Source organism: Camelus bactrianus, chromosome 3 (assembly GCF_048773025.1).
Source record: "Camelus bactrianus isolate YW-2024 breed Bactrian camel chromosome 3, ASM4877302v1, whole genome shotgun sequence".
Classification (NCBI taxonomy): Eukaryota; Metazoa; Chordata; class Mammalia; order Artiodactyla; family Camelidae; genus Camelus; species Camelus bactrianus.
In genome coordinates this window covers 67,461,480-67,482,027 of record NC_133541.1, presented here as the reverse complement: position 1 = coordinate 67,482,027, position 20,548 = coordinate 67,461,480, and the positions used below count along the sequence as shown (strand labels likewise).

The 20,548-nt window shown below is 39.9% G+C and overlaps 1 protein-coding gene across 7 annotated transcripts in view; it reads left to right on the top strand.

Annotated features, from left to right (window-relative positions):
• ERAP1 (endoplasmic reticulum aminopeptidase 1) overlaps window positions 1–20,548 on the top strand; it is a 53,677-nt gene that overhangs the window by 10,448 nt on the left and 22,681 nt on the right. For all 7 annotated transcript variants that reach the window (XR_012505538.1, XM_010949541.3, XM_074360380.1 and 4 more), the window contains 15 exons: window positions 753–887; window positions 3,537–3,657; window positions 4,417–4,571; window positions 4,886–4,999; window positions 6,132–6,263; window positions 9,315–9,446; window positions 9,593–9,664; window positions 10,938–11,092; window positions 12,528–12,607; window positions 13,115–13,298; window positions 14,642–14,798; window positions 15,477–15,661; window positions 16,550–16,711; window positions 17,205–17,345; window positions 17,868–17,949. Coding sequence is in view for 6 of the 7 variants with exons in the window: in XM_010949541.3 (XP_010947843.1) it covers window positions 753–887; window positions 3,537–3,657; window positions 4,417–4,571; window positions 4,886–4,999; window positions 6,132–6,263; window positions 9,315–9,446; window positions 9,593–9,664; window positions 10,938–11,092; window positions 12,528–12,607; window positions 13,115–13,298; window positions 14,642–14,798; window positions 15,477–15,661; window positions 16,550–16,711; window positions 17,205–17,345; window positions 17,868–17,949 (2,007 nt within the window). In the remaining variant the exon portion in view is untranslated. The remainder of the gene's footprint in view (window positions 1–752; window positions 888–3,536; window positions 3,658–4,416; window positions 4,572–4,885; window positions 5,000–6,131; window positions 6,264–9,314; window positions 9,447–9,592; window positions 9,665–10,937; window positions 11,093–12,527; window positions 12,608–13,114; window positions 13,299–14,641; window positions 14,799–15,476; window positions 15,662–16,549; window positions 16,712–17,204; window positions 17,346–17,867; window positions 17,950–20,548) is intronic.

The following is a 20,548-nucleotide window of genomic DNA, read 5'->3' as shown; positions in this document are numbered from 1 at the left end:
TTATTCATGTGATCTTTTATAAGGATTTTAAAGAGAGCGCTTTGTCAAGTAAGGCCATATTTCTGTAATTTGTATATACAATATACCAGTATTAACTATATAATTTGTAACTATGGCATGAGGTTGGGCAGATGGAAAAAGGGGAAAAAAAGGAATCTTTTAAGAATATTATGGTAGTAAAGATAAGTATGACAGATAACCTCCATGCCCTTTAAATAAGTCATTAGCTCCAGTTCCAAAGTAGATGTGGACAGTGTTCCCTCTGATTTTTGAAAGTGGTGAGAAGATGATCTTGCCAAATGAAGGAAACTACTCAGTAAGTGCCAGTATCCTGTGATTCTGGCAGCTTAGAGAAAACATCAGCCAGGCTGTCATTTCACCACTGATGCTTACCATCTCCTGAAGCACACGTGTTCTTTGTTCAGAGAAATTTGCTGTGGATGAGACTTAGGGTGGAACAGGCAAACCCAGAGTCCAGAAGAGTATAGTGTCTCTTCCCTGCACTGACCAGGGAGGCAGTATCTTCACATGGAGAGACCCAGAGACACAAACCAACCTCCAGCACAGTGTTTCTAGAATGATTTGACCTTAATTACAACCATATATTAGAAAGGGAAAATTTTAAATAATCATACAAATGTTGTGCCATGTACTTTCAAAATGTCTGAGAGTTAGGAAATTTCCCTTTATAAAATATTTTTAATATCTTGGGTAATTGGATTCTTTGGTGATTTTCCTTATTCTGATTTTAGGTTAAATCTGTGACTATTGCTGAAGGACTCATAGAAGACCATTTTGATGTCACTGTGAAGATGAGCACCTACCTGGTGGCCTTCATTGTCTCAGATTTTAAGTCTGTCAGCAAGATGACCAAGAGTGGAGTCAAGGTGAAACTGTGATTGTCACACAGAGTGACCAGCTTGTCCTGGTCTGCCTGGGACTGTCCTGGTTCTAAAATTCGAAATTCCACATCCTGCAAACCCCCTCAGTCTTGGGCAAACCGGTTGGTTGTCATCCTTTTGTCACAGATGCTCATATTTACCATGGGGCTCTAATGACAAAGACGTGGTGAGGCTTGGTCTGGCCTGGGTCATGGTCCTGCTCCACCACTAACCGGCTTTCTGCTCCCTTTGGCCCTGCTTCCTTTGGAAGTTAGCTTCTACTTCTTTAAAATGTGTAAGTTGAACTGGATCCGACAGTGGTTTCTAAGGTTGCTTCTGTCTATGTAACTTTCTGCAGTTTGGAAGTGAATGTCACTGCCTATCTGAACAGGGGATTTCTAGCCCCGGAAAGGAAGTAAGACAGAGCAGTTGGCTTGGAGTGTTAAATGGCTTTGGGGAAGGTATTTGGGCCAGGGAATGCTGGAGTATTAGAGGAAAAGATAGTTTCAAGGAGCACTTGTCACATGTCTGGGTAGCATGGCGTAGCGAACAACCTACATATCTGTATGCTGTGGCTCTGAATGTAAATAAGGTTTTTGGAGAGGAGGGGCAGGTCACTTTATTTGGTAATACCTCATTTATTTGTGCACCAGCAGAATAAGTCACCGAGGCCTGAATAGTTAGTTAGGGTTTCTCCACTGAATTGCCTTCTTTCTATAGGACTGAGGTTGTTTTATCCTTCTGGTGATGCCTCTGCTTACCTGGGGATTTGAAACTGTTGCTTGAGACTTGGATGTAGGGAGCAGTCTCAGTTCAGCAGTGAAAATATCAGCAGAAACACCCAACTGTTGATTTGCTTACTTTTGTGAATCCTTCATGAATGGTTACTTTTATGTGTCTTCCATACTGTGATCCTGTGTTTTATAATAAGAATATATATTTGGTCTTCATCCCTGATTCTGGCACAGAGCTCCTAAAATTCTTAGAATTTCCTAAGTGTGGAGAGCTATGAAGGTGTCTTTTGTTATGTTAATGAACGACAGTTGGAAAACTCCTAGGTAACCTAAAGGTGGGGGCTGGTTGATAGGGAACCAACCATGTGATTGGAGGGTTGGGACTTTTAGTCCCACCCCTGTGACCTCCAGCTGGAGATTGAATTCAGTTACCAATGGTCAATTATTTAATCAAATAGCCTGTGTAATGATGCCTCTATTCTGTGAGCTTCTGGGTTGGCGAACCAGTGGAGTTGCTGGAAGAGCAGCTTGGTAGGAGAGGGCATGGAAGCTCGGCACCCTGCCCCTGTACCTTGTCCTAATGCATCTCCTCTGTGTGGCTGTTCCTGAGTTATACTTGTTTTTAAGCTAGTAAGTAAAATGTTGCCCTGAGTTCTGTGAGCCATTCTAGTAAACTAATCAAGCCCAAGGAGAGGGTCTTTGTAACCTCTAATTGATGGCTGCTAAGTCAGAAGCACAAGTGATAACCTGGACTTGTGATTGGTGTCTGAAGTAGGGGTAGGGAACAGCCTTGTAGGACTGAATCCTTAACCAGTGGAATATGATGCTATCTCCAGGTAGTGTCAGAATCAAATTGAATTGTAGAATACCCAGCTGGTGTGGGAGAACAGCTTGATGATGTGAGGAAATCCCCACATACACCCACATTGGAATTGGATCCCCAGATCTCTTTTATGTACCGGTGTTTTTAGTCCTTTTATTTCTTTAAACATATTAAACACACATTTTATATTGTGTCTAGTAATTGGCATATTTGAAGTCTTTGTGTATCTGGTTCTGTAGTTTGTTGTTTCTGCTGGCTCTTGCTCATGATGTCTTATTCCTTTGTGTATGTTGTGAATTGTATCTGTAAACTTATTACCTGAGTTGAAGGGTTAATTGTGTCTATAAACATTTATTACCTGAGTTGAAGGTAGATTCTTCTAGAGAGAATTTGTATTTGTTCCTGTCAGGTGACTGGAAGCATTTACCAGCCTTGGGATTATTGGCTTCAGACTTTTGGACCGCCTGGTTATTGTGAGTTCAGCTGCTAAATGGCTTGAAGGTTTGCCTTTGGCCACAGATTCTGTGAGGAGATTCTCCCATTCTTCCCTATACAGTACCACGGTTTGAATAAGGCATTCTTTTCCTTGCAGTCTCCTTGAGGAAGAGGGTGATTATTTTGATTTTACCCTTACTGGAAGGGCTTGGTCTTTTGGGGTCCAGCTTTATGCAGCAGTACATCTCCTATTAGGCTTCCCACCTTAGGCAGGCTCTGGACTTCGTTTTGAATCCCCTGAGTTCTTCAACACTGTGAAAACCTAAGCTCAAGGCCGTCGATACTGGGCTACTGTTCTTAGGGCAAAAGCCGGCTGTGGTGCTCTGTTGACTTCTCGGGGCCCTACTGTCATTTTACTTTTAGCAACTAAGTCTTCTTTACTCTTTCACTACCTCATGTAAACATTTAAAAAGACATTTGTGCATTTGTTATCCAGCATTTGTTGTGGTTTTCAGAAGGGGAATTAATTGGCAACAGTCAGCATTAATACAATTGTCTTCTTTAATATTGGCAACTGTATCCCACAATATGAAACTGTTAATGCCAGTCTTCTAGAGGAGCCACTATGGCATTTGGGTAACTTTCTTGTGTGTTTCTCTTCAGGTTTCCGTGTATGCTGTTCCAGACAAAATAAATCAGGCAGATTATGCACTGGATGCTGCAGTGACTCTTCTAGAATTTTATGAGGATTATTTCAGCATTCCATATCCCTTACCCAAACAAGGTAGAGATTTCGCACAGATGTTACAAATTGGGCATTTGATAACCCCAGCAGATAACATCCTCCTAACTGGCATCTCGAGTCAGCTCAGCAGCGCCTCAAGTCGTAAAAACCCTGGCAGATGTCAGCCGTCGTGTTGATCCTTCTCACCCGTGATCTCTACAGTAAATTGTAACAATAGTAGAAGCAGATCATGATACAGTTCCAGAGCCACACGGCGTGGGGATACTTTTACCTTCTGATTTTAAAGATGAACACAGCTATATTAATGGGCAGATAGCAAAGGACTGAGGCTGCATATTTTTCATTACTGGCACACATTTGTTAGGAACATAGAGTCCTCAGTAAATGTTTTGAATAAGTTCATTGACATAGTATAAGAAAACCTGCATTTCCTTACTTAAATGAGCCCTTGAAACTATTGTGGGTTTGAGTTTTGAGGTGTATGGGAATTTTGGGCATTCAAAGGCCAGTGGATTATTGAGGCAATTGTTAAAATTGTTCAGTCCCCATTCACCTTGTAAGAGAGTTCGAAATGGGAGTCAGAGGTGTGAGACCCAAGCCTGACTTTGTCACACAGCAGCAAAGTAACTCTGAGTCACTGAGCCCTTTCTCTGCATTGTGAAAGAGTCTTCCAGTCTGGAATCCATGATTCTATGTGGGCTAAACTTAGCTTTTCTTTGATCCCTACACCTATTCTGAAAGTGTGTTTGGGCAATGCGTAGCTTAATATTGGTGGTATATTTTTGTTTCCTTCCCAAGATCTTGCTGCTATTCCTGACTTTCAGTTTGGTGCTATGGAAAACTGGGGACTGACAACATACAGGGAATCATCATTACTGTTTGATGCTGAGAAGTCTTCTGCATCAAGTAAGCTTGGCATCACGATGACGGTGTCCCATGAACTTGCCCACCAGGTATATAAGCTCAGTCACACTTTCAAAAAAAGTATAAACTAAATCTATATTGCTTTTCTGCAGTATTGATTTTTACACTGTTTTTTTCCAGAGGAAAAATGATTTCTTAAAAGCATGAGGTACTATGTTTTATAATGCATACTGAAAGGTTTTTCTTTTTGTTTTGAAAAATATTGGTTGTATAAATAACATTCATATACTAACATTACACATATAAAATACATTTCTTTATAAATGTCTTATGTTTATGTCTGTGTAGATAATCTAGTTTCCATAGAAATGTGTGAATAATCTGAGTAAGGTTTTTCTTTCAGTGGTTCGGGAACCTTGTCACTATGGAATGGTGGAATGATCTTTGGCTAAATGAGGGATTTGCCAAGTTTATGGAGTTCGTTTCTGTCAGTGTGACTCATCCAGAACTGAAAGTTGTAAGAAATATTTACTAATTTTTTTACATTTTAGGTTCATCTGTGGTGTTGTTTAATGTAGGGAAAAATCTGTTGATGTTTGATTATAAAATTCTTAAGATTGATAACCTCCCTGGGAGTTTAAATATGAATCAGGTTCCCAAAATGCTTGTGAACTTTAAAGATACATCACAAAGGCTTATTTCCGAACTCCATTGCTTATTTCCAAGTCTATGATTGTTATGAAGTCAGTATTAAATTTTGTCCTCCCTTAGTATCAAAGAAATAGAAATAATGACAGCCTGTCTGTTCCATCTCACATCCCCAACTGGCAGGGTGCTGACTGGAGAAGTATTAGGTACAGATTGCTATTATTTCAATAGGATCCTACTTGCCAGTTCAGATGAGTTATGTTTAAGATAACTGCACATCTGATTGTATAAGAACTGAGGCTTATGGATCACAAACTTAATGCTTTGGAACCTCTATATATTTATTTTAAAAATCATTTAACTTGTGAAAAATCACATGCAGTAAAATTAAAAAGAAACTTTACATGAAAAAAATCCTTTATCTTATTAAAATATCCATTTGTACATACTCATTTCCCATTTTTGTCTTCCTGTGCACATAATTTATATGTAGTTATAATGTATATATAATTATTACACTGCAATGGATCATAAATATTTTTATGTTTATACATGTTCTTAATAAAAATGATTATGCATATTATTCTTTGGGGTAATATGCCCTAATCAGATCATTGCAGGGATTTGTTATTATTTTTTTTCTTTCACTACGTGGTTTTAAAGCTAAATTTCTTTGAAATCACTATATATTTTTAGTTTCTTGTTTTGGCACTGTTTGGCTGTAGGCATAATGGTTTTGTTGTTAATAGGAAATTTTCTTTATTCTAAGGTGATAAGTATTTAAGAAAAAAATTTTAAGTATTGATCTAAAATTATTGTTTCTTGGCTGTTCTTTATAAGAGAGTAATTCTATTTTATTTTGTAAACTATTAATACAAGATAGGTGGGGCCAGAAATTTGAAATATAAACCTATTACCACAAGTCGTACCTTCTTCATTTTGTATTTTTCATCTAAATGTAAATCTTGGTGATGCTGGGTTTTTTTTTTATGTCTCAATAGGAGGATTATTTCCTTGGTAAGTGTTTTGATGTGATGGAGGTAGATGCATTAAATTCCTCACACCCTGTGTCCACACCTGTGGAGAATCCTGCTCAGATTCAGGAGATGTTTGATGACGTTTCATATGAAAAGGTAAAAATGGATTGTAAGGGTACAGTTTGGACACTAAAGTTAAATAGTGCAGTGGAGAGGTTATAGACAGCGTTGTGGGGGTCTTTTTCTCTATAAGGAGCAACCCAGATTGAATGCTATCTCCTGACCCATGCTGGCCAGAGTTAATTGTTTTAGACCTCACCTGAAGTTCGGCTTAAAATCCCAAAGATGACATTGTAGTCAGTTCTTCATTTACTGTCAGAAGTTGAAAATTTGTGGTCTACAGAGATTTTTTTATCATTCAATAAATAGGTATTAATTGAGCATCAACTTTTGTACCAGGCAGAAATTTCTGCCCTTATGTACCTTAGCTTTTGGTGTCTTCAGAAATGGTTTGTACTGTTGAACTGCACAGTACTGTCCTGTCCAATGTGTTTAATAAAAGAATTGGGACTTGTTGCCAATATTTAATAATTGGGAGATTTTATATGCAAATCCAGATTTCTAGCTTCTCTTGGAGGAAAAAAGGATTGTGGTCATACAGAGCCTATATTTCCCCAGGCAGTGTAGACTAGAGCTAAGTCATGGCTCTTTTATGAGATCAGGGTCCTGTTTTTTGACTGTCCCTTCCATTCCCAGTTGTTTCTGTTGTCTTCACCAAGGCAGAGAATGTGTCATTTATCATTAGGCTTGGCTGTTGTTTTATGTGTAGCAAACAGAAGTATTTCTTCTTTGGATGTTTCCGTCAATAGTGCTGGGGAGTTTAAAAACAGACATAAAACAGACATATACACAGACGCATAGGTCAATGGAACAGAACAGAGCTCAGAAATAAACCCACACATATATGGTTAATTGATGACAAAGCAATCAATAATGTACAATGGGGAACAGTCTATTAAATAAATGGGCATTTAGTTTTCTCAACAGCACACGCAAAAGAACGAAACTACCACTGTCTTACATCACTCACAAAACTAACTCAAAATGGCTTAAAGACTTAAAGGTGAGATTGGAGACTGTAAAATTCCTAGAAGTAAAACATAGGGAAAAAGTTCCTTGGCAATGATTTTTTGTAGTTGACACCAGAAGCAGAAGAATGTAGATAGACAACAAAAGCGAAAATTAGCCAGTGGAACTACATCAAACTAAAAAATTTCTGCACAACAAAAGAAACAGTAAAATGAAAAGGTAACTTACTGAAAGGGAGAACTTATTTGCAAATCATATATCTGACAAGGCACAATATATAAAGAGTTCATACAACTCAATTACCAAAGGGAAAAGAAACCCCACCAATCTGATTTTAAAAATGAGCAGAAGAACTGAATAGGAACTTTTCTGAAAACATACCAGTGGCCAACAGTTGTATGGTAAGGTGCTTAATTAACATCATTAATCATTGGAGAAATGTAAATAAAAATATGAGACATCACCTCACACCTGTTAGAGTGGCTATCATCAAAAGACAAATAGCAAGTGTTGGCAAGGATGTGGAGCAAAGGGAACCCTCATGCACTGTGTTGGGAATGTAAATTGGTGCAGCTACTATGGAAAAATATTTTTTAAAAAAACAGAGCTCTGTGACCCTACCATTCCCTAGAGCCAGAGCCAGAGACAGACTACCTCTACCTTGAAGGAACCTAAGGAATTCTCCCAGAAAAAGATTTTGAGTTTTATCTTTAAAGTTGAATTGGGACTTTTCAGGAATGAAAGAAAATAGGAAGGACTTTCTAGCAAGAGGGAATCATGATTTCTTAGGAAAAGATGACTTAAAAGAGGGTGGTATATTGAGAAAGAAGGAGGGAGGAAGTGGGGAGCGAGAAAGTCCTTGGTGGTTAGAAAGTTGTATAAAAAGTGCAGGGGATTTGAAAAAAGACATGCACCTCAGTGTTTATAGAAGCACTATTTACAATAGCTAAGACATGTAAACAACCTAAATGTCCATGGACAGATGACTGGATAAAGACATTGTGGTATATTTATACAATGGAATACTACTCAGCCATAAAAAAGAATAAAATAATACCATTTGCAGCAACATGGATGTAACTGGAGATTGCCATTCTAAGTGAAGTAAGTCAGAAAGAGAAACAAATACACCATATGGTATCACTTATATGTGAAATTTTAAAAAATGACAACTTATTTACAAAACAGAAACAGAATCACAGACATAAAAAAACAAACTTATGGTTACCAAGGGGAAAGGGAGTGTGGAGGGATAAATTGGGAGTTTGAGATTTGCAGATACTAACTACTATATATAAAATGGATAAACAATAAGCTTATGCTGTATAGCATAGGAAACTATATTCAATATCTTATAGTAACCTATAATCAAAAAGAATAGGAAAATGAATATATGAATGTATATGTATGACTGAACTGTTATGCTGTACACCAGAAATTGACTCAGCATTGTAAACTGACTATGCTTCAATAAAACAAAAAGTGCAGGGGAAAATGAAGGACATATAAGGACGTTTTTCTTACCCTTGGACTACTTCCCTCATTTGTGTCACCTGTCCACTGGAGGCATTTGAGTTTGTGGCCCATGACCTACAAGAATGGGAGTGGAGGGCAGAAGATCTCTCACCCCGGGTGCAGAGTATCTAGTTCTCCTGCTCCCTTTCTCATTGCTCCTCTTGCCCTCCTGGTCCTTGTGCTCAAGGCGGCCTGGGCTCCACCCTTCCTCACGTGGTGGTTCTCACCTCTGCTTCCACCCTGCCCCACTCTTGCCCCAGCGTGGCAGTGGGAAAGCCACATGGCGGTTTGGGGACCACTGTTGAGTCTACCATTGTCCACTCACCTGTGAGTAATGGAAGCTGGCAGATGTTGAACTTGCCCCGTGGGGAGGCTTGGTTACTGATAGAAAGTAACAGTCCCAGTGGACCAAAGGCCTCAACAATCATGGTCCAGCTCCTGCCTGGACAGGCCCAGGCTTAGCCCACTTTCTCTAATGGTTCCACATGTTGCCAGACATTAAAAATGTTACTGTGGTTGCATTTTAAAGAGTTACTCCAAAATAGTGTGACAGTAGATTAGATGGCGACCAAACCAGAGCTAACACTTCTATTGTCTTTTCAGGGTGCTTGTATTCTGAATATGCTCAGGGATTATCTTAGTGCTGATGCATTTAAAAGTGGTATTGTAAAGTATCTGCAGAAGTATAGCTATAAAAACACAAAAAACGAGGACCTGTGGAATAGCATGGCGACTGTGAGTATGTTTCTGTGTATTTCTTCGTTTGGGATGGACGGGCTTATTATCTTACTTTGTTTTTGTTCTGAGCGCATGAATTCCTCTGAGAAGAATCATGAGCGTTTTCTACAGAATTAAGTGATGTGTTTATTTTTGGTTTTTAGATTTGCCCTACAGATGGTACACAAAGGATGGATGGCTTTTGTTCTAGAGGTGAACATTCGTCTTCATCTGCAGTAAGTTTTCACATCTGTCCGTGTTACCCCCGAGCACATTCTTTTACTCCATTTTCTCTGAAGGACAGCTCTCCACCAAAGGGTCTGAGGTCCCTGATTTTATCGTCCTCCCTCTAGATAAGACTGCATTTAAACCATACCAGACTGACAGCCTTCTACAATTTTTCTTAAAAACTATCTGCCCAAGGGAGTTGAGTAACCTCTTCGGTAACACATCTCACTGATACTCATTTCTTCAGCTTGACTCTCTGTAAAGCAGTGGATTTATGGCATGTTTCTCTGGTAGACTAGGACTCTGTCCATCACGCTGTGTCGATCATTTCCATAGCTCTTCCTTTGTTGAGCACTTGCTGTGTGTCAGGCACGTATGAAGCACTGATGTGTGTTCTCTGCTCTACTCTTCACATTAAGCCTGTCAACGGGTACTGTTATCCCTGTTTTTACAGATGGGAATATGAAATCTATAAGCACGTGATTAGTGAGTTGTAGAGTGGGGATTTGAATTGAGATCTAACTCATGCCTTTAACTGCTAAGCTATAAAGAATTCATAGCAGCTGAATCACAAAACAGTCTATTTATCTAGACTTATGGAGTATTTTCACAGGCAGCTGAGGGTGATTCTGGAGATGCAGCAGAATTTTATCCAACGTATTTTTATTTTCTTGGTTTTTTTTTTCACTTTTAGAGATGACTTTAGTCAGTAGTTTCTAGATGTGCCTTCTGGAGTATTTTATCCTTTAATTAGCTTTTAAATATTACTTATTTTGACGGAGGTACTGGGGATTGACCCCAGGACCTTCTGCATTCTAAGCATGCACACTACCACTGAGCAATGCCCCTGCTGCGGAAGTGTAGGCTCTTGATGGAGCATGTTTTCCTCACCTTACATGTCTGAAAGCCAGCATCATTATGTAGGTGTTGAACACCTGGCCACTTTCCGTCCCTTCTCTACCTTCATTCATTCACATGCCTGCTTTGTACCTGGTGCCAAGCCCGAGGTCTGCCCAGGAGAACCAGGTGTGGTACCTGTTCTCAAGACATACACATGTACAGGAGGAGAGTGAAAAGTAAACAATTGATGCTCTAATGGATGTGCCAGTTGCTGGAGACAGCGGGGGAAGGGAGCAGGGCAGGGGCTGGGAGCACAGCAAGGGACGAGGAAGAACTGTGGAGGAGGTGGTCAACCAGTAGCAGCTCTGCGCGTGCAAGCTTGGTTCTCTCTTAAAGTTGGGTGCAGGTGAGTCACGCACCTGCCTTTTTCTTACAAACCAGCACTGGCGACAGGAGGGCCTTGATGTGAAAACCATGATGAACACCTGGACACTGCAGAAGGGCTTTCCCCTGATAACCATCGCAGTGAGAGGGAGGAACGTCCACATGAAGCAGGAGCACTACGTGAAGGGACTGGATGATGCCCCGGAAACTGGGTAACCTTCACAGAGAGAAACTCGTTTCGTTGTCTATGTAACATCTGCCTTGTAGGATGAAACCTTGTTTTGGAAATAGTGCCCTTACCTTTATTGCTAAAATATTTTAACCAAATCTGTGTGTCCTATGAAGCTGACTTATATTCCACTATCTTCCCAAAAGGGTGAAGGTGATATGATGATCTTAGCATTCACGTGGTTTGTAATTAGATATGATGGTAATTTCCAGTTAATGGCTTGACATCAGCTGCCATTAGTAACTGCCACTAAATTACATTAGTGCCTGATTTTCAGGTTGGAGCTAAGGTGATTTCTGGGAATTACCAGAGACTCAGTTCTATCCTTTGGAAGTCTGAGTTAGATCCTGCTTGTTTGTCAGCTTAGCACTATAGAGGACATTCCTGGAAATGAAACACTGCAACTTGTTTGCCCTCGGATGGACAGTATTTAAATTTTTTTATTTTGAAATAATTTCAGACTTCTGGAGAAATTAAAAGAGTGCAGAGAATTCCCATATATTCTTTACCCAGATATATGAGTTCACTCTTTACCATATTTGCTTTATCCCACTCTGTATAACCGAAAATATCAAACAGTTCTGAAAAATACACTCTATCTATGTCTATTTCTCTCTATGTATATATATGTGTGTGTGTATAAAACTGTTTGAGGTTAAGTTGGAGACATGATTCCTCTTAACTCTGAAATACTTCAGTGTGGTATTTCCTAAAAAAATAAGAACATTCATTTACATAACCACAGTACCTTTATCAAAATAATGAAATGAGCTTGATATAATACTATCATCAAATCTATAAACCTTTTCAACTTTCCCTAATGGTCCTAATATTTCTTAGCAAAAGAAAAAAGTCTGGTTCAGGATTTCCTATAGGATCACATTGTATTACATGTTACATACATATCTTTAGTTCTTTTTTTCAGAAACAGTCCCTAAGTCTTTGTTTCTTTGGCATCGTTGAAGAGCACAGGCTAGTTATTTTATAGACTGTCCTTTAATTTGGGTTTTCTGCTGTTTCTTCATGATCAGGTTCAGCTTATGCTTCCTTGGCAGGAATTCCACAGAAGGGGTGTTGTGTTCTGAGGAGACAGGCTCTGCGGATTTGTGCCATTACTAGTGGTCACATTGTCAAAGTTAGGCCCCCTGAGACCCATCGGGCAATCACTGCTAAGGCTGTCAGGGCTCACTGGAGCCCAGGGTCTTACCTCTATTCAAGGAGTCCTAGAAGAATGAGCAGTGCCAGAGCTGGCAACTCCTAGAAAGCTGGAAAACAGGCTGGGGATGTTTTGAGCTCCTGAGTATAGCAGATTTGGTACCATCCTTCCTTAAACTAGCCAGTGCCCAGCACATGGTAGGTGATTTAATAACTGCTTGTTGAGTTGAATCAGTGAATGAACAATCTGTCCTCTCTTCTAGGTACCTGTGGCATGTTCCATTGACATTCATTACCAGCAAATCAGACTCAGTCCAAAGATTTTTGCTGAAGACAAAAACAGGTAATTTATTTTGGAAATAACTAGCTTGTTTCAAGAAGGAACTGTAGAAATGTGTAGGATTTAGATAATAAGTTTCTTTTGCTATTTATCTTAGATAAAAGGTTTGAAAATACTGTCTGGTTGCAAAAAAGAAGGCCAGCATCTTGCCAGATAGAGATTAAGGCGGTTGAGTCATGTAATGCTAAGGAGGAGTGGTGCTTGTGAAAACCCCCCTTCCTTTGTTAGCGTTGCTGGGTTATATCATATGTATGGCTTGAACCATGGCTGCATTCTTCTCGTGGATTTATAAATCTCACAAAATTGGTGTCTCAAACTAGTATTGGCTCTTGTCTGTTTGGATGCTGTTGCCTAGTTTGTGAGAGGAATGCGTTCAACAGGAAACTCATTTCAGTATTTAAATTGTTCAGTGTTAAACTTGCCTTTCGTTTCCTCGTCCAGTCTCTGATCAGAAAACATTAGACCAGTCGAGAGAGAGAATGGAGCTATGATTTATTTTCTTTGCTCTAGATGTGCTCATCCTTCCAGAAGAGGTGGAATGGATCAAATTTAATGTGGGAATGAATGGCTATTACATCGTGCATTATGAGGATGATGGATGGGATTCTCTGACTGGCCTTTTAAAAGGAACACACACGGCAATCAGCAGTAATGATCGGGCCAGTCTCATTAACAATGCATTTCAGCTTGTCAGGTAATACAGGCTCTCACAGCCTTGGTTTATTTCTGAAAGCTGCTGTTACCATTCAAATCCTTGATTTCTCAAGATGAAAATGATCGATTGCTAGTAAGTTGAAGGGTGTTTTCTCCTAACAGCTCAAAATTGCTTTTAGCCTTATGCATAACCTCTTGTCTGTGTCTGCTGAATAAGGTAAAAGAAGGAACCTGTATTGTAATCTTTTTCATTAACAGCTTAGATCAGACTGAGGCGGAAGTGTAGAACAATAGGAGACCAGCATCCTGGAGAAGCCCCTTGCCTGGTCCCTAATGCCTAGTCCTGCAGCTTTTTCTGGCCCTGCTGTAACAGATCAGATTCCTCCCCTGCTGGGCCTCTAACAGCCCGGAAGCCTTCTTAGAAGACCAAGTAGCCCATGCCGAAGTTTTTGGCGTTACATTACATTTGGTAAATGAGGGATAGCCCCTGCTCCACCCCCACCCCACCCAAAGTCGATACCTGAACTTCACAGCATCTTTATGGAATACAGCTCATAGAATGTGGCCTAACCAGATGACCTGTGAGTGTCACTCCTTTTTGCCCCATAACATGTGTTTTCAGGAAATGTCCCCCAAGCCTAAAACTCAAACTTCTTCAATATTTACAGAACTGAAGTCTAAGGGGAATAACCCAGGTCAGAGGGAACACATAATTCTCATGCTCCATGTCCCTCTACTCGAAAGGTTGAGTTCTTCCTTTTCTGGGACTCTCGAGGTTACAGAAAGCCATGGGGGATAAAGATAGGGGTTGCTTACCTAGCCGTTCCTGCCTGCCTAAATACATTCCCTTGCATAGCCTATTACTGCTTAAATTTTAGGGGGCTTTGTGTTTACTTACATGAGCATATACCCTACCACCAAGGCTTTTAATACGAACCCTGTATAGTGAGTGAAGAGTTTATGTCTACATTCAGTTTCTTTTTGAAATGGAGACGAGGATGTGTTGACTCCTGGGACTCATACTTTGGACTAAGAGGCGGTCCCTGATGAGTCGTCCTGAAGGCTCTTTGATCAAATTCCCCATCTTACTCTAGAAGTTCAGCACACAGTGCGATGTTTCACAGAGGGACAGATGCTGACATACTTCCATCTCGTCTTAGCCACGAGTTAACCCTAGCTCTGTTGTTTGAGAAAGTTCCTTCACCATGTAAACACACTGGATGTTCTATTGTCTGTGACAGGAAAGATAGTAATCTCAAGGTCATTATTTATAAGAGAGTGTTTATATCTGATTGAATATTTTGCTAGGAGATTGTTAAAATATCTTTTGAAACAAATAGTTGATTTCCTTTTAAACTGTTAACCCTGGCATCTTTTGACTAGCATTGGAAAGGTATCAATTGAAAAAGCCTTGGATTTAACCCTGTACTTGAAACGTGAAACTGAAATTATGCCGGTGTTCCAAGGTATGAATGAGCTGATACCTATGTATAAGTTAATGGAGAAGAGAGATATGGATGAAGTGGAAACGCAATTCAAGGTAAAAGCCTGAAATAAATTGAATGGTTAGATAACTGGTTTGCTTTTGTGTGGGTGCAGAGAAGAGTTCTTACCACTGTGTATATTATATACTTATGTCTTGATATATATTAAAGAAAAGTAAATCAAAATTACCTCAGTATTTGGGTTGACGAGCAAACACTTTGGTTTTATTTTGGCACTGAAACTAGGCACGGCACCGTTAGGTTCTGTACTTAATTTTCATGGATTTGTTACTCCCTTCCTTTGGCTAATCCTTAATTTCATTTTAGTTCTGTATTGTGATGGTGGCTATTAAGATTTTCTGGGACTCGGGTACTTGAGGAAGAGGCACAGAATTATTCTGGCAAAATGTCATGAATTCTTGTTACATAATTTGCTCTCCAAATTAAGTCACATCAACTGTCTCTTTTAGTTCGTTTTAAAAAGTGGCAGTTCATCCTGATTTTGAGTAGATAAGGATGTATTTATAAAAAAGATGGCTAGGCACATTCTGAAATCGTTCATCATTCTTGCATTGGGCCTCTTTCATAATGAGGTAAACAGAACTGCCAGGTTTTGAAAATAAGAGTTGGATTAAGCTTTACAAAGAATCCCCATTACCTGGGGTGTAAACCACATCATGTAAACCACAAGATGACCCGAGACCGTACTGGTGACACGTGTGGCTTTCCTGCAGGCCTTTCTCATCAGGCTACTGAGGGACCTCATTGATAAGCAGACGTGGACGGACGAGGGCTCCGTCTCAGAGCGACTGCTGCGGAGTCAGCTGCTCCTCCTGGCCTGCGTGCGCAAGTATCAGCCCTGCGTGCAGAGGGCAGAAGCCTATTTCAAAGAATGGAAGGAAGCCAATGGAAACTTGAGGTCTGTTTTTACCGAACAACCAGACTGTTATGTAAAGGGTATCTTTTCTGTTTTCCATCATCAGTGCATGGGGAGAAAAAACAGGTATAGACAAGTCCCTCCCACTGCCTCTTCTGGGAAAATATATATAGTTTTAAAGATTTATTTATTTTTCTTTCAATTTTCTGTTTTAAGAAATGCTAGAAAGGAATTTCTTTGCACAAAAGTCAAATAACCAGACGGTTAGGATGGGATTATAATAATAGCTGTTTTATAGCCAAGGAGACAAAACCGTATCAGAACTGAGACAGCTGTACTGGACAGGAACAGAGGCAGGGCCTCTCGAGTCCCTGACGAGGAGGGAGGGGAGTTGGGGAAGCTATTTGGTAGTTGCTAACACTATCTAAGCCAAGTAGGATCTTCCTGTGTCTGGAAATTGATTCTTGATAACTTAAGTCCTTTTGGGGCTTAAATCCCATCCAGAAAATATTAACTAACAATTGTATATGCTCCCATTTAAAGAAGTACTATAAACAGTGGTCCTGTTGGATTCCTGACTTTTATTCATGGACTGCATCTTGAGTCTAGTTTGAATTTTTTCTTTCGGCTTTAAAAGGGACCACCTATTGAGTCACCCGACATCATTCAAGTACGTTAGATACGTAGGTATTTATAGAAGTGGCATTTCACATTATATTTTTGGGAAGGCTACTTAAAATCTCTTTTCAGTTACTTTCTCTTGCCTCTTTCATAAAATGTAACTGAAGGAAAGAGGTTTTTTCTGTTTATATTTCCAAGCATGCTTCTCTGATCATGGGCCCAGTTTATCATTTCATAATTGGCCACTGTTGTGCATCCAGACACATTTCCTTCATCTCAGACTCTCACCTGGGGTGTTCTTTTCCACAGCCTGCCCAATGATGTGACCTTGGCCGTGTTTGCTGTGGGGGCCCAGAACCCTGAAGGATGGGACTTTCTTTATAGTAAATATCAGTCATCATTGTCCAGTACCGAGAAAAACCAAATTGAATTTGCTCTCTGTATTAGTCAAAATAAAGAAAAGCTTCAGTGGTGAGTAATTCATTCATGTTCATGTAGCTAAGAGGAATTAAATGAGATCAGATCCTTCTGGCATTTATTTTTGGTCTTGGCCAGGAACTGCCTTTTTTTTTTTGCTAGGAACATTTATGCAAGAGGACACACATTTAACGAGTATGGTAAATAACTAGGGAGCAGCGAGTGTTAGGAAAAATATTTAAAGGAGTATATATTTGTGTATCTTTGAAATAACACGTTTAGAAATACACAGGAGAGATACCTGTCTTAGCTACTCTTCTGAGCAAATGAGAGGATATGGGAATGGGTGTTGTAAACATTGTATTGATGTTAGTTTTTCTTATTACGTAGCTATAGTGAGCTTCTGAGGGCTCTGATACCTAATTATCTTTTTGGTCTTCATTATTGGCAGGTTGGCTTTTTCCTTTCACATATTATTTTACTAAAATTGTTCATTACTTTTTCAGGGCCTATTCATTGCTGACATTTCTTCTCTTAATTATTCTAGGCTACTAGAGCAAAGTTTTAAGGGAGATGTAATAAAAACTCAAGAGTTTCCAGATATTCTTAGAGCTATTGGCAGAAACCCGGTGGGATATCCATTGGCCTGGAAGTTTCTGAGGGAAAATTGGAATAATCTTGTACAAAAGTAAGTAGTGCCAAAAACTGTGCCATGACTGGGAAAATTCCTGAAGCTGGCTAAGAGTGGAAACTTACAGGGATTTTTTTTTTTTTTGACTGAAGATAGGAGTAACAGGTACTTGAAATATCCTTAGAAAATATGAAACTGTAATTTAATACTAACTAATGCATCTGAATAGTCAGGTTTTTCATTCCATCAGGAATACTCTCTTCCTGCACCCGGTGACCTGTTTGAAGCCTTCCTCTGCACAGTTCAGCCGTGTCTTCTGTTCACTACTTCTGCTCGGTACATCTGCTTCTGTCAAACTCTGCAGCACTTACTACTTCTGTGATTGTATTTTGGGTACCTAATCTTCTGTTCACTGGCTGGTGTGCTTATATTTACAACTAGACCTTAATCCATTGGATCACATCTTTTTCATGCCCTAACTAGTTTTGTGTTAATTGCTATGACATACAGGAGGCGCTTAAAAATACATGTCGAATGAACAGATATGTCATGATGCATTCTGACAATTTCTGTTTCTAGGTTTGAACTTGGCTCGAGTTCCATAGCCTCCATGGTTGTGGGAACAACAAACCAATTCTCCACGAGAGCACGGCTTGAAGAGGTAAAAAAATAAAAAGCTTTCTTTTTAAACTTAAGTGACAATTAGCTAATAAATTATCTAGTAAATATGAGATAGATAAAATACTTTAAGGATCCAGTGAGTTAGCAATGGATTTTGTCACTTAGTAAATGTTCTTTTTGGATGTATGTTCTTCTTGGATGTGTGTTTTGTTCAGTGTGGTGTTTGGGGCATGAGCAAATATCCATTACACGTAAACTGCTGGAAACTGCTTCTTCCCACACACATTAAGAAGTCTTAGCTCTGCCACTAAAAATGTTAGGGCTTAAAAAACTACTGTAGACATTTATTCCCTGTTTAGGGTGTTAACAGTGATCTTTATATAGATGGCTGAAGTGATCACCTAGTTATTTTGAAAGAGGCAGATCTGGAAACAAGACCTGTTCAGGTTCATGATTTCCTATGTGTGTACCAACTACTTTCAGAAGGAACTTTGGGCAAATTATAAGGTCCATGTATAAAATAATGTTAAAGAACAAAAAGCCTCATGACGTTCAGAAAGTGGTAATTGTATGAGTGATTTATGTTGAGGATAATTTATTGCAGTTGCACCCCAAATTTACCACAGCTCTCCATCAGCCAAAGAAAAATGAGAAAACAGTATGAGTTATTTTCATTGTCAGTTAAGAGAAAACCATGGACCACAGAAGTTTTCCACAAAAGCTGACTTTTCTCTTGGTCTTAAACTTGGAGTTTGATGTATGGGTAATTTTGTTGTGGTGGCTTTTTCTGTAATGTTTTTTAAAGTTAAGTTGTAGAACAAATTGACGTGATTTTAAAAATATGTTGCATTTAGATAAAAGTTGAGAGCCTGTTAACTTTTTTAGGAATAGTTCCACTGTGTAGTCTGGTTACACCATGATCTAGCTTGATATAGGGAGAGTGCTTTGAAAATGCAGAAGCGATGTCACGACCCTTATCTTTTGTCCAGTTTTTTAGTAGCATCATCCAAACGTGTAAACTTAACTTGCACATAATAATTCAAGTTTGAACTCTAGTGGGGTCTACAGCAGAGATATTCTGTGTGATGACTGCAGAGCCATGTGTAGGCTGTGACCAGATACACAGCTGTCCATAGACCAGATCTGTAGCAACAAAACATTTCATTCATTGACTTGTTCATTCATTTTTCTCATTAATTCATTCAAGGCATATTACATATTCTATAGCAGACATATTATTTTATAGCAGCGGTGGTTTTAGGTTTCAGGGCTATGATGATGAAATAGGACAGACAAAGCCTCTGCCCTCAGAGCTTAAATTCTCCTGGGGGAATCAATTACAGACAGCTCAACCTGTGTCAGGTAGTCACATGCTCTGAAGGCAAGGTAGGCGGGAGAGCGACTTGGTAAGGGATGGTGCTGTGTTCTGTGGGCTGATGCGCAGATGTTGGCCAGATACTGAAGGAAATGCAGCTGTCTAGGAGGAGAGTGTTGTGTGCAGAGGAAACGTCAGGGGCAAAAGCCCTGAGGCAGGGCATGTAAATGAAAGAGCCTGAGATACTGCCAGAAGGTTAAAACCTGAAAACCAACCCATGACTAACCCTTTCTTGAAAACCTGCCCGTCACTCTTGAAGTAAATTGCAAACCTCTCCTTCCCCTGTGCAGGAGGCTGAGCTCACCTGGCCCCTGCTCACCTGTCCAGCCAGTTCTCACGCTCTCCTGTGTGCACTCTCTCGCCCGCTCCAGCCACTCAGCCTCCTCCTGCTCCTGGGCCACTGGGTGTTTGTCCTGGCTCTAAGCCTCTGCACTTATTTCTTCATCTGGCTTGCCCATTCACCAACTTTGGACTGGAAAGGCTTATTTTATTCTTTAGGGGTCCCAGCTCAAATGCTGCCTCCCCAGAGCACTCTGTCTAAAGCAGGCCCCCCTGCCCCAGTTACTGGCATAGCTCCGGTTTATTTTCTCCAGAGCAGTGGCGTTAGCGTCATCCTAGCTGACTGCCTGTCTCCCCAGGACACTGTAAGCTCCGTGAGGGTAGGGTGCTTGCCTGACTCATAGCCTCAAGTGGGCTTTACCCACATCACACAGCTACATCCTAACCAACGCTCTGTAGTGTTACAGATGAGGAATCTGAGTCCCAGAGAAGTGAAATCATTTACTCTAGGGCAAATAAATTAGTAAGGTAAACCTGTATCAGGCTGCTTATTGCACAGAAAATGTTCTCAAGGAAGCAGGTTTGAATCAAACTCCTACTCAGTTGAGATGCCACATTTCCCAAGATGGATGAAGGTGGGAGTGGTCATTTTGAGTTAGGAAAAGCCTGAGAGCAAGAGTTAAAAGTTGGCTTTGTTACAGCTCTTGTAGGTCTGTGTTTTAGTGAGGGGCTCCTTCAGGATTGGTTAATTAATTTGACAAATTAGTGAAATTATTGATGTGGTCTGACTGGAGTGCCCACAGTGATTTTTTAAATTTACTATCAATTTATCTTAAGCTCTGAGAGAACAAAAACAGTAGGTTGAGGTACAATTTAAGGTAGGATAGCGGAGTGGGGTGTTTTGTAGGTTGCTATAGCAGGAGGGCATGCCTTTTGCTCACTGAATGGTCCTACTGAGATTTAATTTTAAAACAACCCCGGAGTC